This window comes from Staurois parvus, unplaced genomic scaffold (assembly GCF_062004578.1).
Source record: "Staurois parvus isolate SC_StPar_1 unplaced genomic scaffold, SC_StPar_1.0 ptg000187l, whole genome shotgun sequence".
In the NCBI taxonomy this organism is placed as follows: domain Eukaryota; kingdom Metazoa; phylum Chordata; class Amphibia; order Anura; family Ranidae; genus Staurois; species Staurois parvus.
In genome coordinates this window covers 6,777,730-6,792,027 of record NW_028317983.1, presented here as the reverse complement: position 1 = coordinate 6,792,027, position 14,298 = coordinate 6,777,730, and the positions used below count along the sequence as shown (strand labels likewise).

The 14,298-nt window shown below is 43.1% G+C and overlaps 2 protein-coding genes across 2 annotated transcripts in view; one reads left to right on the top strand and one right to left on the bottom strand.

Moving 5' to 3' along the window:
• Positions 1 to 10,212, bottom strand: part of ATAD2 (ATPase family AAA domain containing 2) — a 64,677-nt gene extending 54,465 nt beyond the window's left edge. Inside the window, exons 1-3 of the mRNA XM_089677532.1 lie at positions 9,822 to 10,212; positions 3,077 to 3,225; positions 2,163 to 2,215 (exon numbers count right to left, since the gene is read on the bottom strand). Coding sequence (XP_089533658.1) covers positions 2,163 to 2,215; positions 3,077 to 3,225; positions 9,822 to 9,974 — 355 coding nt within the window. The 5' untranslated portion in view covers positions 9,975 to 10,212. The remainder of the gene's footprint in view (positions 1 to 2,162; positions 2,216 to 3,076; positions 3,226 to 9,821) is intronic.
• Positions 10,213 to 10,517: 305 nt separating this feature from the next.
• NTAQ1 (N-terminal glutamine amidase 1) overlaps positions 10,518 to 14,298 on the top strand; it is a 35,047-nt gene continuing 31,266 nt past the window's right edge. Inside the window, exons 1-3 of the mRNA XM_089677531.1 lie at positions 10,518 to 10,699; positions 13,304 to 13,403; positions 13,678 to 13,728. Coding sequence (XP_089533657.1) covers positions 10,620 to 10,699; positions 13,304 to 13,403; positions 13,678 to 13,728 — 231 coding nt within the window. The 5' untranslated portion in view covers positions 10,518 to 10,619. The remainder of the gene's footprint in view (positions 10,700 to 13,303; positions 13,404 to 13,677; positions 13,729 to 14,298) is intronic.

Sequence of the window (14,298 nt, the reverse complement as noted above, 5' to 3'; positions counted from 1 at the left end):
ACATCACGTGATCAGCTGTGTCCATAGGATACAGTGATCACGGAGATCGCCGGGTGCGTACCCCCGGGGGCACGCGGGAGGGTGTGTTCTGGGAGGACGTCGTATGATACCCTCCCAGAACTGGCCAACCGTGCTGTAGCGGTCATTTGACTATAGCACGGTTGGCAAGTGGTTAAGCTGCCAGCAGGAAGGCAAGAAGCATTTATTGCTGAAGACACAAGTTAAGCAGCACACAAGGCTTTTAAGTGCAACGGAGTAATACTGTAGCCTGTTCCAGCCCTATCACATATCCCCCCCTCAAAAAAAAAGAAAGGGATACTGCAAACTAGACTACATAGCCACATGTAAAAACATTCCCAGCTGGGCCTGCACCCTCTTAATTCCTGTGGAGCTTCCAAGTACATAGGATGCATGGAATTGCAGCCCAGTCAGAACACCACCACACAGGCTGAATGTTGGCTGGTTTCTGTTGAACTGGACGATGCCACCCGACATCTACTCCTGGTCAGAACTCTCAATCAATGGCTGACCAGGGTGTTCTGGGTGGGGGGAGGCTGGGGCTGTCCACCCTGTCAGGACACAATAGCACAGTAGGGTAGATCGCTGTACCAGCACTGGGGCAGTCAAGGTTGAACAAAAAAATAAATATTAGTAATAGTGGTGTGTACAAGGCCTAAGGGCAGATGGATTCCACGAAGTAAATGGGACATGAATCCTATGCTTTAACTTAACCATTTCCCGACCGGCCGTTGCATATAAACGGCCGGACGGTGGCAGTGCAGTGTCAGGTGGTCGTTTATAATCGGCCTCCCCGCACCCTGCTTGTGCGTGCTCCCTGGGAGCGCGCAGCACCGCGATCCGGTGCCCGCTGTGTCCTCCGGACACAGTGAAACACCAGTCGGACGGGACCTCTGTACGAGGTCCCAATCATGTGATCACTGATTGGCCAATCAGTGATCACATGCAAAGTAGTAAGCAAGATGTCACTTGTGACATCATTGCTTACTACGTGTGAAATCTGTGAATGATCACAGAGGTCACATGGTACAAGGCTATTCACAACAGCCTTGTACCATGTGACAAGCTGTGACCAATCACAGCTCTCTCAGTACTTCTCAATGAGTGCAAGAATGCACACAGAGAGAAAAAGAAATTATTGCTTTTACATCCTATATGGGTGTAAAAGCAATCAGCGTACAAAAAAAAAAAATCTTCATCACCCCCCACAAGTAGTAGTGTCACCATGGTGACACTGTACTGCTAGGGTGACAGTATGTAAAAAAAAAAATAAAATAAAAAATTTAAAAAAAAAATGCTTAAAAAATATAATTTTTGGTGATAAACTAATTTGGATTTTTTTTTTACTAAAAAGATAAACGGATTAAATTTTGGCAAAGATTTATGATGAAATATTTATTTGCAAAATTTAATAAAAAAACACTTTCAAAATTTTTGGACTTTCATTTACATAGCAAAAAAAATTAAAATCCCAGCGGTGAATAAATACCACCAAAATAAAGCTTTATCTGTCTCAAAAAAATGGTAAAAAAATAATTTGGTACAGTGTTGCATGACTGCGCAATTCTCATTCAAAGTGTGATAGCGCTGAAAGCTGAAAATTGCCCTGGTCAGGAAGGGGGTAAAAGTGTCCGGTCTGGAAGTGGTTAAGATGGTCACAGCCAGAAATGCTAAGTGGGTGCTTATCCAAATAAAGCATGGGACATGGATGGATTGGGGGGGGGGGGGGGGGGTCTTTGAATATTAAATATGAATTAAATAGACATTTTAGTTTGCGGTGCTCATATGCAGTGTAGTTCCTCACTATTTACTGGCCACTTAGAATGATAGATTTTTATAGCATTTGATGCTACAGAAACACCAACTTTAGTAGCTACTCGTGTTCTCCAAAGCTGCTGATGAATAGCACATGGACAATTTATAACTGTAACCAGCTATAGCGTCTACTAAAATGCAAACTTAAAAATAACGAAAACACACAACCACAAAATTTAAAATTGCCACAAAATCATTGGTGGATCACGATCTGCATGCTTCTGAAAGTTTTCAGCCGTATTTTATTAAGAGACCTAAAGTAACAATTTAACCTCACCCATCAATGTGTCATTTACATTAACAGGTTAGCCATCAGGAATGAACTTTACCTTCTTTGCAGTCACCATTTATAGCCACATCTGGTTGCAACCTAGCCAGCCTCCTAAAGAAGAAAAACATATATCAAGATAATTACCAGGTGGTAAGCACTGCATTAAAAAGGTAAAAACTACACACATATAGGGATCCATTTCTATTTTTTTTAGTTTATACGTCAAACGATTAGTTTATTATTAACTGAATAAGTGAAAGATTGAATTCAGCCAAGAAGAGGATGGATTCTGATGGTCATGGGCACTTAACTGTGTTAACAGCATAAGAACAACCAAAAACTACAATTTTATTCAAATATTCTTGATTATCAAATACAAACAACGATCTGAAGGTTTCGCTTTCCCGGGAATAAATCTACATCTTTGAGGATTTCCAAAGGCATTGCTATTAAGTCCGCATGCACACCAGACATTTTTACAGCGCCTGTTTATGGCTTTTGACATTTTTTTCTACAGCCAGTAAACCCACCAGCATGTCATCCTATGTGTCCATGCACACAGACTGGAATCAACGGTTTTTGGCTGGAAATAAACCCAGGATTAGTGAGTTTCTAGGGGAGTTTTTTAGCTGTAAAAATGCTTCAAACGCTGAAAAATGTGGCAAAACGCGGTAAATCGCTGCAAACCAGCATTTTTTTGGTAACCCCCCCCAAAAAAATTGAAAAAAAAAAAGGCAAAACACTGCTAAACACCAATACAAAAACTCTGAAAAACTCATGTTTTTAATGTGACTTTTACACAGCTAACGTTACCAGCGTCATTAAAACACACCGTGTGCATGGAGCCTGAATCACAAATGAGTAAAAGAAAGGAAAAAAAAAAAAAAAAAAAAAAAAAAAAAAAAAAAAACACAAACCAAACAAACCCCCCCCCCCCCCCCCCCCCCCCACACACACGTAAGCTTCAGTTACCTAGAAAACCTTTTCTCCTCTGTGCCGTTGGTCATGGTTTCATTCGTCTTTTCCAAGCTGGAATCTGAATAGTTATGTCCATTTTCTGGATTTCGATTCCTTAACGACCGCAGAGCAAGTTTCCCATCAGACTTGTTGGCAAATGATCCCTATTTTGGAAAGGATACAGACAAAGCAATAGATTACCATAAAAACATGGCCCTTTGCGGTGTGCAAAATTGGATTAGGATTTTGACAGTGTGTGTTTGTATGCCAAGGACTAATAGCTAGATTAACCACTTGCCTTCCGAGCCAATTCTGATGTTTGTCTCCTACATTCTTTTTTGGCAAGAAAAATACTTAGAACCCCCAAACATGATATATTTAATGAGAGACCCTAGAAAATAAAATGGTGTGTTTCGAATTTATGTGTCACGCTGTATTTGTGCAGGAGGTTTTTTTAGAAAAAAAACAAAAAAACACCCAAAACAAACAAACCTCTAATAAATTTTAGTGCGCACAAATAGAATAGCAATTTTTCAGTAAAAAAAACAAACAAAAACCACCACACATAACACGCCGAATAGATACCATACATGTCACGCTTTAAAACTGCGTATGCCCGTGGAACTGTGCCAAGCTATGTGCCTAAAAATCTCCATACGCGTTAATTTAAATGCCTTTAGGCTAGGTTCACACCTATACAGGTTGCTTTTGAGCAGTTTCTGCATTGCGTTTTTGACGCAGTTTTTTTTTTCCTTCATTTTTCCCCCCCTCTTGCTGCTAAGTAGATTTAAATTGCATCGAAATGCAGCGAAAACGCAATACATGCTTATCTGCAGTGTTTCCACTGAAGTCTATAGTCCCATAGGAAATCATGCTAAATGGACTGTACAGGTTACCAGTTTAGAGCTACAGTCTGGAGCTCAAATTGTTGCTCTAGCTGTTTATGGCGATACCGCACGTGGTGTGTGAACACCGTTTCCATATACGTTGTGGACTTGCGTATGTGTTGTCCTTCGTGTGCGAGACGGGAGGGGGGGGGGGTGTTTGGCTTGGCATTTTCCCCATCACTGGGCGTCTCACTCAATTGGACTACTTTGGCATTAAAATTGACTCTCACACTCCTCTCTGTGCTCTGCCAACTACTACTCCCTGCTGTGAACCCTGGCTTCACTTTTGCATTCTTGGCAATACCCATCGCTTTCTTGGATAGAGAGGATATCCATGGTGAAAAGGACAATCTTACCCGAGACCCTTTACTATTTCTGCACATTACCAGGGAGAGTGCCCCCCTTCTTTCTTCGCATATTGCAAAACACTGATTCTCCAATTCATTTGGACCTAAAAACATCCTAGAGTTCCTAGATCGTCTCTTACATTCATAGACTACAAGGGGGCTTGTGAGTCCCAAATATTTCTAGGCATTATGTGGCAGCACAGATCTCCTCTCTAGCTTATGCTTCTTGTGGTTTCAGACGTCCCTCGTTGGGTCTTGCTTGAACTTCCCAACTGTGATCCATTCTCACTGCATGCTTGGCTCCCTCAAACTACGTCCCTCTTTTCTTTCCTCCCACTCCTTCCCATTTTTGAGAGGCCATCGGGGAGACGCATGATGCACCAGCCAGAGAGCCCTTCCATTATCGTCAGCTAAAAACACTTGATTGGTGCCCTGTGGCACACATCCACCCACCCATATAGGAAGACCTTCTTTGAACATGCATGACAGCATGCTCATGGTCTCATCTTAGCAATCCACGCATCCTTAAGTGGATGCCCATTTTCAACAGCACTTTCCTACATGTCCCAATGGGACCTCCAGTCCCCCTTAGATTTGGAGGACTGAAGTAAGGCTTGGAAAATATTTGCCAAATGCTCTTTCAATACAAAACATACTTGAGGCAGCATACAAGATTCTACTCAGAAGGTATTGGACCCATGTCCCAAAGTGCTCACGTCTACCCCAGAAGTAGTGACAAATGCTTCAGTCTGTGGACAGCGTGGGGATGTTCTGTATATTTGGTAGTCCTGCCCCAAGCTAATAGGATTTTGTTCCAGAGATTTTGACCTGCTCCAGATTCTCTCCCATTTGCCGGTCCGCAAGAATGAAAAACTGTCCCTCTTACATTAACCTATTCCTAGGTTATATGCATCACAGCAGAAATTGGCCAAATCTCTTTATTTCAGCTAACTGGACTATAACGCAAGCCTGGAAGACCCAGCATCTGGCCTTTCAGGGGGTTAAAACACGACTGACCACAATGAGGCTACATGAACAAAAATGTCCAATATTTTGACTCCCACCTAAATTTCTTAAGGTCTGGAAACCTTGGACCTCCTATGAGTTCCCATCATGCCTAGTCTGACTGCCACTTTTGGGGCCTCCACATCTGAGTTACCCATCTACCTTCTTCCTCCTCCTCCCCACACCGGTTTCTTTATCATCTTTTTCTCCCTCTAGCTCTTTCCTGCCCATCGCAGTCTTCAACTTATAGGAGTTGTCTGCAGGTGAAGAGCTTCCCCCTTTTGGTGTCTGCGAGTGAATTTTGGGACTTGGCTTCTCTATAAACATATCAATTCATTAGTATCATTCATATATATATATTATATATATAAATAAAAGTTTTTTGTTTTTTTTTGACTGAGCTGTTCTTGATCAGTTTTGTTCTGGTTGTTTATTATTCAGCCTCTGCACAGCTGATTCACATGCTTGACTTAGACCTTATTATTCCTATTGTTAAACCCAAACATAGATATTGAAATGGAAAGTTGAAGTAAACCCACTTTTGTATCTTTTACCTACAGTAAGTTTAGAATAACGCTCATGTGTACATAAAATGAGTATCTCCAAAAACGTGCACTGTTTAGGAGATATTCGCTCATTTTGACAGCTGACGTATGCGTGCTGAAGCAACGGTATACCCACGTCATTCCTTCAGACTACTGTGCCATGGCCTGAGACTTCCGCACACATGCGCAGCAATGACGTCATCGCGGCTTGGCCAGTAACATGGCCGGAGCTCAGGAACCCGAAAGGAAAACCAGGTGAAGATGAAAGCCTCTGCAGAGGGGACAACACACCGCCGGAGGCCTTTGTTTTAAGGCAAGTCATTCTGACATTACCTTGCAGGGGATTCCCCCCAAGCTGCAGTTTACTACCACTTTGACAATTGCTCAGTCATGGCAATAGTGTACCCAAACTAAATTTATATCATTTTTTCCACACAAATAAAGCTTTCTTTTGGTGGTATTTATTTACCACTGGTGTTTTTTGTTTTGTTTGCTATAACAAAACAATCTAAAAACATGTTTTTCTTAGTTTCAGTTAAAGGTTGCAAACAAATCTTTCTTTAAAAATTCATGCCAAAATGTATTTTTGGAAATTATATTTCTTTGGTTAAAAATAACCCAAATCAGTGTATATTATTTAGTCTGTGTGACAGTTATAGTTGACAAACTATGGTATATACATATCTGATGTGCTGACAGCCGATCTCATTTCTTGAGGCCCAAAAATGCCAAGACAGTACAAAATACCCCCAAATTACCCTTTTGTAAAGTAGACAATCTGAAGTATTTAGTTTTTTGAAGTTTTGTAATTTTGTTTTGGAAAATGAAGACTAAAGGAAGCGAACATTAAAAACAAAATATATATTTTAATGAATTTAGTCCCATCTGGCAGAATGACACCCATCTAGAGCTGGCCAAGTTGCAATATGATGCAAGGTGGAAGGTGTATGGAGTTACATCTTCGACATATTTCATAACGAGGTTCTTCTGTCGTTTTCTGACCTCCAAAGTTTAGCCTATCACCCTCTACGTACACCAGATATAAGTATTGAACACGTTACCAATTTTTCTAAGTATATTTTGAAAGGTGGTATTGACATGAATTGTTCATGTCAGTAACAACCCATGTAATCCGTACATACAAGGAAACCAAAACAAGTAGGTTCAGAACTTACATTGAGTGTAATAAACTGGAATGACACAGGGAAAAAGTATTGAACACACAAAGAAAGAGGTGCAAAAAAGGTATGGAAAGCCAAGACACCAACTGAAATCTATCAGTAATTATAAGGGACGCAGTGAAATTTCAGCCACCAAAACAGATCGGTCGAAAATAGCCCTACTGGCATTTTGCCAATAGGAAAAAAAATTAGCCGATACAGGTGCCAATACAGGGGACTGTGTGTACTGCAGATCAGAAAGGGGGGGGGGGTTAGAAAGGAAGGAGAGGAGCAGTTTATACAGTGACTGGCGGTCAGTACTGGTTTTTTTTTTCCAATGTAATTACCAGCTTTCTTTTCCTTCACTATAGCTCAGAGAATGACTTGTCACTTTCCTCCAAGCTAAAAGAAATTAAGTTTCTTTAGTTTCTTTCCCCAAGTTAAAAGAAAAAAGGTTTTTCTCTGAGCTATAGTGGGGCAAAAAAAAAAAAAGCCAGTAATTGCATTGATTGCCTATAAAAGGTATCTCATTAACAAGGTGTCACACAAGAAACATCTCATGATGGGTAAAAGCAATGAGCTCTCTCAAGACCTTCACAACCCTATTGTTGCACAACACACTGATGACATTGGTTACAAAAGGATTTCTAAACTTCTGAATGTTCCAATGAGCACTGTTGGGGCCATCAACTTGAAATGGAAAGAACATAATTTCACCATGTCAGCCACGACCAGGTGCTCTCCAAAAGATTTCTGAGAGGAGTGAAAAGAATTCAGAAGAGTTGTCCAAGAGCCAATAAGCACTTGTGGAGAGCCTCAGAAAGACTTGGAATTAGCAGGTACAATTGTTTCAAAGAAAACAAGTAATGCTCTCAGCTGGCATGACCTGTATGCACGTCATCACGCAAGACTCCATTGCTGAAGAAAACCATGTTGAAGCTCATTTAAAGTTTGCTGCACAACATTTAGACAATCCTGTGAAATACTGGGAGAATATAGTCTGCTCAGACCAAAAATTGAACTCTTTGGATACCATAATACACACCATGTTTGGAGGTCAAATGGCACCACACCACCCCAAAAACACATATACCAACTGTGAAGCATGGAGGTGGGAACATCATGGTGTGGGGCTGTTTTTCAGCATACGGTACTGGCAACTTCATGTCACTAAAGGAAGGATGAATGGAAAAATGGACCAAGACATTCTTGATAAAAATCTGCAGCCATCTACCAGGATGATGAAAATGAAACAAGGGTGGACATTTCACCAAGATAATAATCCCAAACACAAAGCCAAGGAAACGCTCAATTGGTTTAAAAGAAAAGAAAACAAAGCAGCTAGAATGGGCCAGCCAATCACCTGACTTTAATCTGATAGAAAATCTATGAGAAAAAAAAACTAAAGATCAGAGTTCATAGAAGAGGCCCACAGAACCTTCAAGATTTGAAGACTGTGTGGGAGAATGGGCCAAAATCCCACCTGAGCAATGCATGACACTAGTTTCTCCATACTGGAGGTGCCTTGAAGCCATCACTACCAACATAGGATTTGTACCAAGTATTAACCCCCTGCCTTCCTGAGGATTTACCCCCTTTCCTGACCAGGCCATTTTTGGCGCTACGTTACTTTAACTGACAATTGCGCAGTCATGCAAAGTTGCACCCAAATTAAATTTGCGTCCTTTTTTCCCCACAAATTGGGATTTCTTTCAGTAGTATTTTATCGCCTGTGTGGGTTTTCTATTTTTTTTTGCTATAACCAAAAAAAAAAAAAAAAAAATCTAATTTAGTCATAAATTTACGCCAAAAATGTATTCTGCTCCATGTCTCTGCTAGAAAAAAAACCAAAACGTGTAAATTGGTTTAGATGAAAATTAGTGTTTACAAATGCCCTTCTGGCATACAGTACTTTTAAAAGGACAGTAGGGCAGCAGATTATGTGGGGGTCTGGCTACCGGTCACATGATCAGCAGTCCTTCCTGCCCCTTTGGCATGCAGTACTTTTTAAAAGGACAGTAGGGCAGAAGATTACATGGGGGGGGCTGGCTACCGGTCACATGACAGCCTATGATAGTGGTCACATGATCAGCAGTCCTTTCTGCCCCTTTGGCATGCAGCACTTTTAAAGGGGCAGTAGTGCAGATTCCAGGGGGAAGGGGGGGATTGGGTGGTCAGTCCGGCTACCGGTCACGCAACAGTCTGTGATGGTGGTCAGATGATCAGCAGTCTTTCCTGCCCCTCTGGCATGCAGTACATTTAAAGGGACAGTAGGGCAGCAGATCACATGCGTGGGGGGGCCTGGCTACCAGTCACATGACAGCCTATGATGGTGGTCACATGATCAGCAGTCCTTTCTACCCCTTTGGCATGCAGGACTTTTAAAGGGGCAGTAGTGCAGATTCGGGGGGGGGGGGGAGATTGGGTGGTCGGGCTGGCTACCGGTCACGCAACAGCCTATGACGGTGGTCAGATGATCAACAGTCCTTCACACCCCACTGGCAATGCAGTACTTTTAAAGGGACAGTAGGGCAGCAGATGACATGGGGGGGGGGGGGCAGCATACAAAATACAATCTCACTTAGATCCACAGAAAACAGGAAGGGGACAAATCTATACCATCCAATCTATTTCTATCCGATCAGGTTGGCCCTTACAGTACACAGCAGTTGGTGGTCTGGAAATCGTACAACCACATCGCACAGTGTATTGGTAGTTTCTGCTGATCGTCCAATCACATTGTATGGTCGGGGGAACAGAGATCATCCAACCCGATTGTATAGTTAGGTGGCCCTGTACCCTGGAGTCCCGCTCACCTTGGCCCGGCGCCCCTCCTCTCCCCCGGGTGGGTCGGCTCTCCGGGAGCCCCGGCGGTCCAGACTCAGGAACTCGGAGCTGGAGTCGAGCAGGGAGTCGTCCTCGTTGTCGGGAGCGCTCCTGGCCCCGGCCGAGCTCCGTAGTTGCACCATGGCCACCGCCGACTCCTCGCACAGCCGCTTGCCGCCAACACTTCCAAATTCTGGCGCCACAAACCGCCTTCACACACAGCCAGATCCCTCCGCCACCGACCCGCCTACTGATCGCCTCACAGCACGGACACCACCGCCGGCCTACCGAACAGCCGCGAACCCCGCTAGTCCTTACAGAGCTTCACCGAGATCAGTCGAGCTCTCCGGCGGAATGAGCAGTCGAAATGTTTCGGGACTATTAGTCACGGCGCGAAACCGTAGGCGGAGGGATCTATTACTTTTCCAATGGATTGCAGTTGAGTTTTGGCGCGGAAGATCAAAGATTAATTTGATTGGTTCTCTGTTGAGAGAGCACGCCCCCCAAGCTTGCTGACACGTTCAACACAGGGTCTGGCACAAGGCAGTGGGCGGGGTATGTGTACTGAAGGAGAAATACGCGAGTTGTTTTCCTGCAGGTCCGCCGCTGATTGGCTGGGGGTGGTGGGAGGGCATGTGCCGGGGAACTAAAGTTGATGCACCAGGCCGTGTAGTCGGGTGATAGGTTCCGCTTCCTTTTTTCCGGGGGGAAGAATTTAGTGCGACACCGGCTGTTACTGTGTGTAATGGGAGGCATGTGACAATGGAGAGCTGTGCCCCTCTGTAGTCATGACTCCCTCCTGGGACCCGGATATCAGTCCTGGAGTCCTTCCACCCCGAACTGACTGCTGCTACACCAGCTGCTACTGGTAAGAGCACCGATACAGGGGCCAGCCTGCACTGAGTACAGGAACAGATTGCAGAGATCATCCTACCCCCTACAAATCATTAGTATACCTCATCTGGAATGTTCAGTTTGGGGAACTGGAGAAAGTACAGAGAATGGGAACCAAACTGATAAGAGGCATGGAGGAGCTCAGCGGAACTGAATTTATTCTCTACTGAGAAGAGGAGATTAAGGGGGGGGGGGGGGATATGATCACCATGTATAATACATAAGGGGGGATATGATCTCCATGTATAATACATAAGGGGGGGGGGATATGATCTCCATGTATAATACATAAGGGGGGGGGATATGATCTCCATGTATAATACATAAGGGGGGGGGTATGATCTCCATGTATAATACATAAGGGGGGGGGATATGATCTCCATGTATAATACATAAGGGGGATATGATCTCCATATATAATACATAAGGGGGGGATATGATCTCCATGTATAATACATAAGGGGGGGGGGATATGATCTCCATGTATAATACATAAGGGGGAGGGGATATGATCTCCATGTATAATACATAAGGGGGGGGGATATGATCTCCATGTATAATACATAAGGGGGATATGATCTCCATATATAATACATAAGGGGGGGGGATATGATCTCCATGTATAATACATAAGGGGGGGGGATATGATCTCCATGTATAATACATAAGGGGGGGGATATGATCTCCATGTATAATACATAAGGGGGGGATATGATCTCCATGTATAATACATAAGGGGGGGATATGATCTCCATGTATAATACATAAGGGGGGGATATGATCTCCATGTATAATACATAAGGGGGGGGGGATATGATCTCCATGTATAATACATAAGGGGGGGATATGATCTCCATGTATAATACATAAGGGGGGGGGATATGATCTCCATGTATAATACATAAGGGGGGGGGGATATGATCTCCATGTATAATACATAAGGGGGGGGGGATATGATCTCCATGTATAATACATAAGGGGGATATGATCTCCATATATAATACATAAGGGGGATATGATCTCCATATATAATACATAAGGCGGGATATGATCTCCATGTATAATACATAAGGGGGGATATGAGCTCCATGTATAATACATAAGGGGGGATATGATCACCATGTATAATACATAAGGGGGGGATATGATCTCCATGTATAATACATAAGGGGGGATATGATCTCCATGTATAATACATAAGGGGGGATATGATCTCCATGTATATTACATAAGGGGGGATATGATCTCCATGTATAATACATAAGGGGGATATGATCACCATGTATAATACATAAGGGGAGATATGATCTCCACGTATAATACATAAGGGGGGGATATGATCTCCACGTATAATACATAAGGGGGGGATATGATCTCCACGTATAATACATAAGGGGGGGATATGATCTCCACGTATAATACATAAGGGGGGGATATGATCTCCACGTATAATACATAAGGGGGATATGATCTCCACGTATAATACATAAGGGGGATATGATCTCCACGTATAATACATAAGGGGGATATGATCTCCACGTATAATACATAAGGGGGATATGATCTCCACGTATAATACATAAGGGGGGATATGATCTCCACGTGTAATACATAAGGGGGGATATGATCTCCACGTATAATACATAAGGGGGGATATGATCAACATGTATAAATAAATCAGTGGTTCATATAGTGAACTCTGTGTCATCACAGAGGACAAGGGGGCACTCTTTATGTATGGAGGAAAAGAAATATAATCTCCAAACACGGAAAGGTTTCTTCACAGTGAGAGCTGTGAAAATGTGGAATAGACTCGCTCAAGAGTTGGTTCTGGCCAGCTCAGTGGATTGCTTTAAAAAAGGCCTGGATTATTTCTTAGATACACAGAATATAACTGGATACTAACATTTATAGGTAAAGTTGATCCAGGTAATATCCGATTGCCTCTTGGGGGATCAGGAAGGATTTTTTTCCCCTGCAGGAGCAAATTGGATCATGCTTTGCTGTTTTTTTTTGCCTTCCTCTGGATCAACTGCGGGTGTAGGATTATAACTTTTTTTTTTTAACGGTTGAAGTGGATAGACTTTTGTCTCTTTTTCAGCCAGAGTAACTATGCTGCCTAACCTGTATAAAGAAGATCTGTGTACTTGCCTATATTTGATTTTATCTGCTCTGGTCCAGTCACTTGGTCCCACAGCTTCAGCTCCAATATGTCAGTGAGCACCTGCTGTAGGGAAGAGAAGGGAGCGCTGACCACGTCTGGGCAATGGGAAGACTGTGAGTGATGTCACAGATCCTCAAATTCCCAACCGATGTCAAGCATTCCTTGAGCTGGTGCTCATCACATGACCGGAGCAGATTAAAAAAAATAGGTAAGTACACAGATCCTCCTCGGAAAGGGAACTTTTTAAAGTATAGTTACATTTTTCTTCCACTTTAAAGGTTCCGAATCATTCCCCCTCCTCCATCTAAAACTAAAAAAGGTAAAATATTTTGATGAGACATCGGGTTAAAAATTGATGTCAGCGTCTCAGATCTATGCTGCAATGCAACACATTAATTTTCTTTTATTGCACAGTGAAGAAAATGTCTGGAAGCTCTGTGAGCACATCCGAGATCAGAGTGAAAGGCCTCTGCAAGAATTTTATGCTGTGTTCCTGTCCAATGAAAAGAGAATGGTGAGACATACATTTATATATATATATATATAGATCAACTGCCTTAGGGCTCATATGCATGGGTGCTGTGGCCCTTGTAGCGTGAATGAGCTCCTTGTTTGTGTGGTTGGAGCTGCACACAGACAGCCTGTGTTTCTCTGAAGATGCAGTGGCTGTACGAACACCTGTATATCGGGTGAATGAGATGTCATTCCATTAAAACCATCAAATTGCCATAATCTGTTTTGCTGTTTGGGGATCCAAATTGTCAATTTTCTTTTTCTCTCTCCTGCAGATACCTATTTGGAAACAGCAATGTGGTAGACGAGATGAACCTGTAATATGGGTGAGTGTCATGCTGGGTTATCTCTTCAATTCTGATGTTGTCAATCAGTTGTACAAATTTAATAGTCTATGTGAGAGCTGCTCTGCCTTCAGCCTGTGACCTTATCAAGATGGCGGCTGCTGAAAATGGCATAATGGGTATCTGATTGAAGAATCCAATGAAGAGTGAAAAGTCCCCAGCGCTCCAGGATTATTCCTCCACTTTAGAGGGGAAGCATCAAGTCACAAGATCCATTCCATAAATTCTAGGTCTCACAGGGACCCTTTCTTAAGGTTACAGAGTAACAATTTATCCCACAGAGGTAGGGACCCTGCAAGGCACTGAACTGTAGGCTTTGGTGCTGGTGACTTCCTACCTGTGAATTGTTCCAGCAGACTGCAGGAGGAACAAGGGGTGCCAAGCATCCGGCACAGTTCTCCAAGGTGAAGTGAGCTGGGAGCGGGTACCCGTCAAAACCAGGTACCCGCTCCTCCCTTCCGCCCCATAAAGTGCCAAATGTGGCAGTGGGGGGAGGCAGACAAGTGGAGCTCTGCTTTAAATGTGGGATCTTTGCTGAGCCTGTGCCAGCTG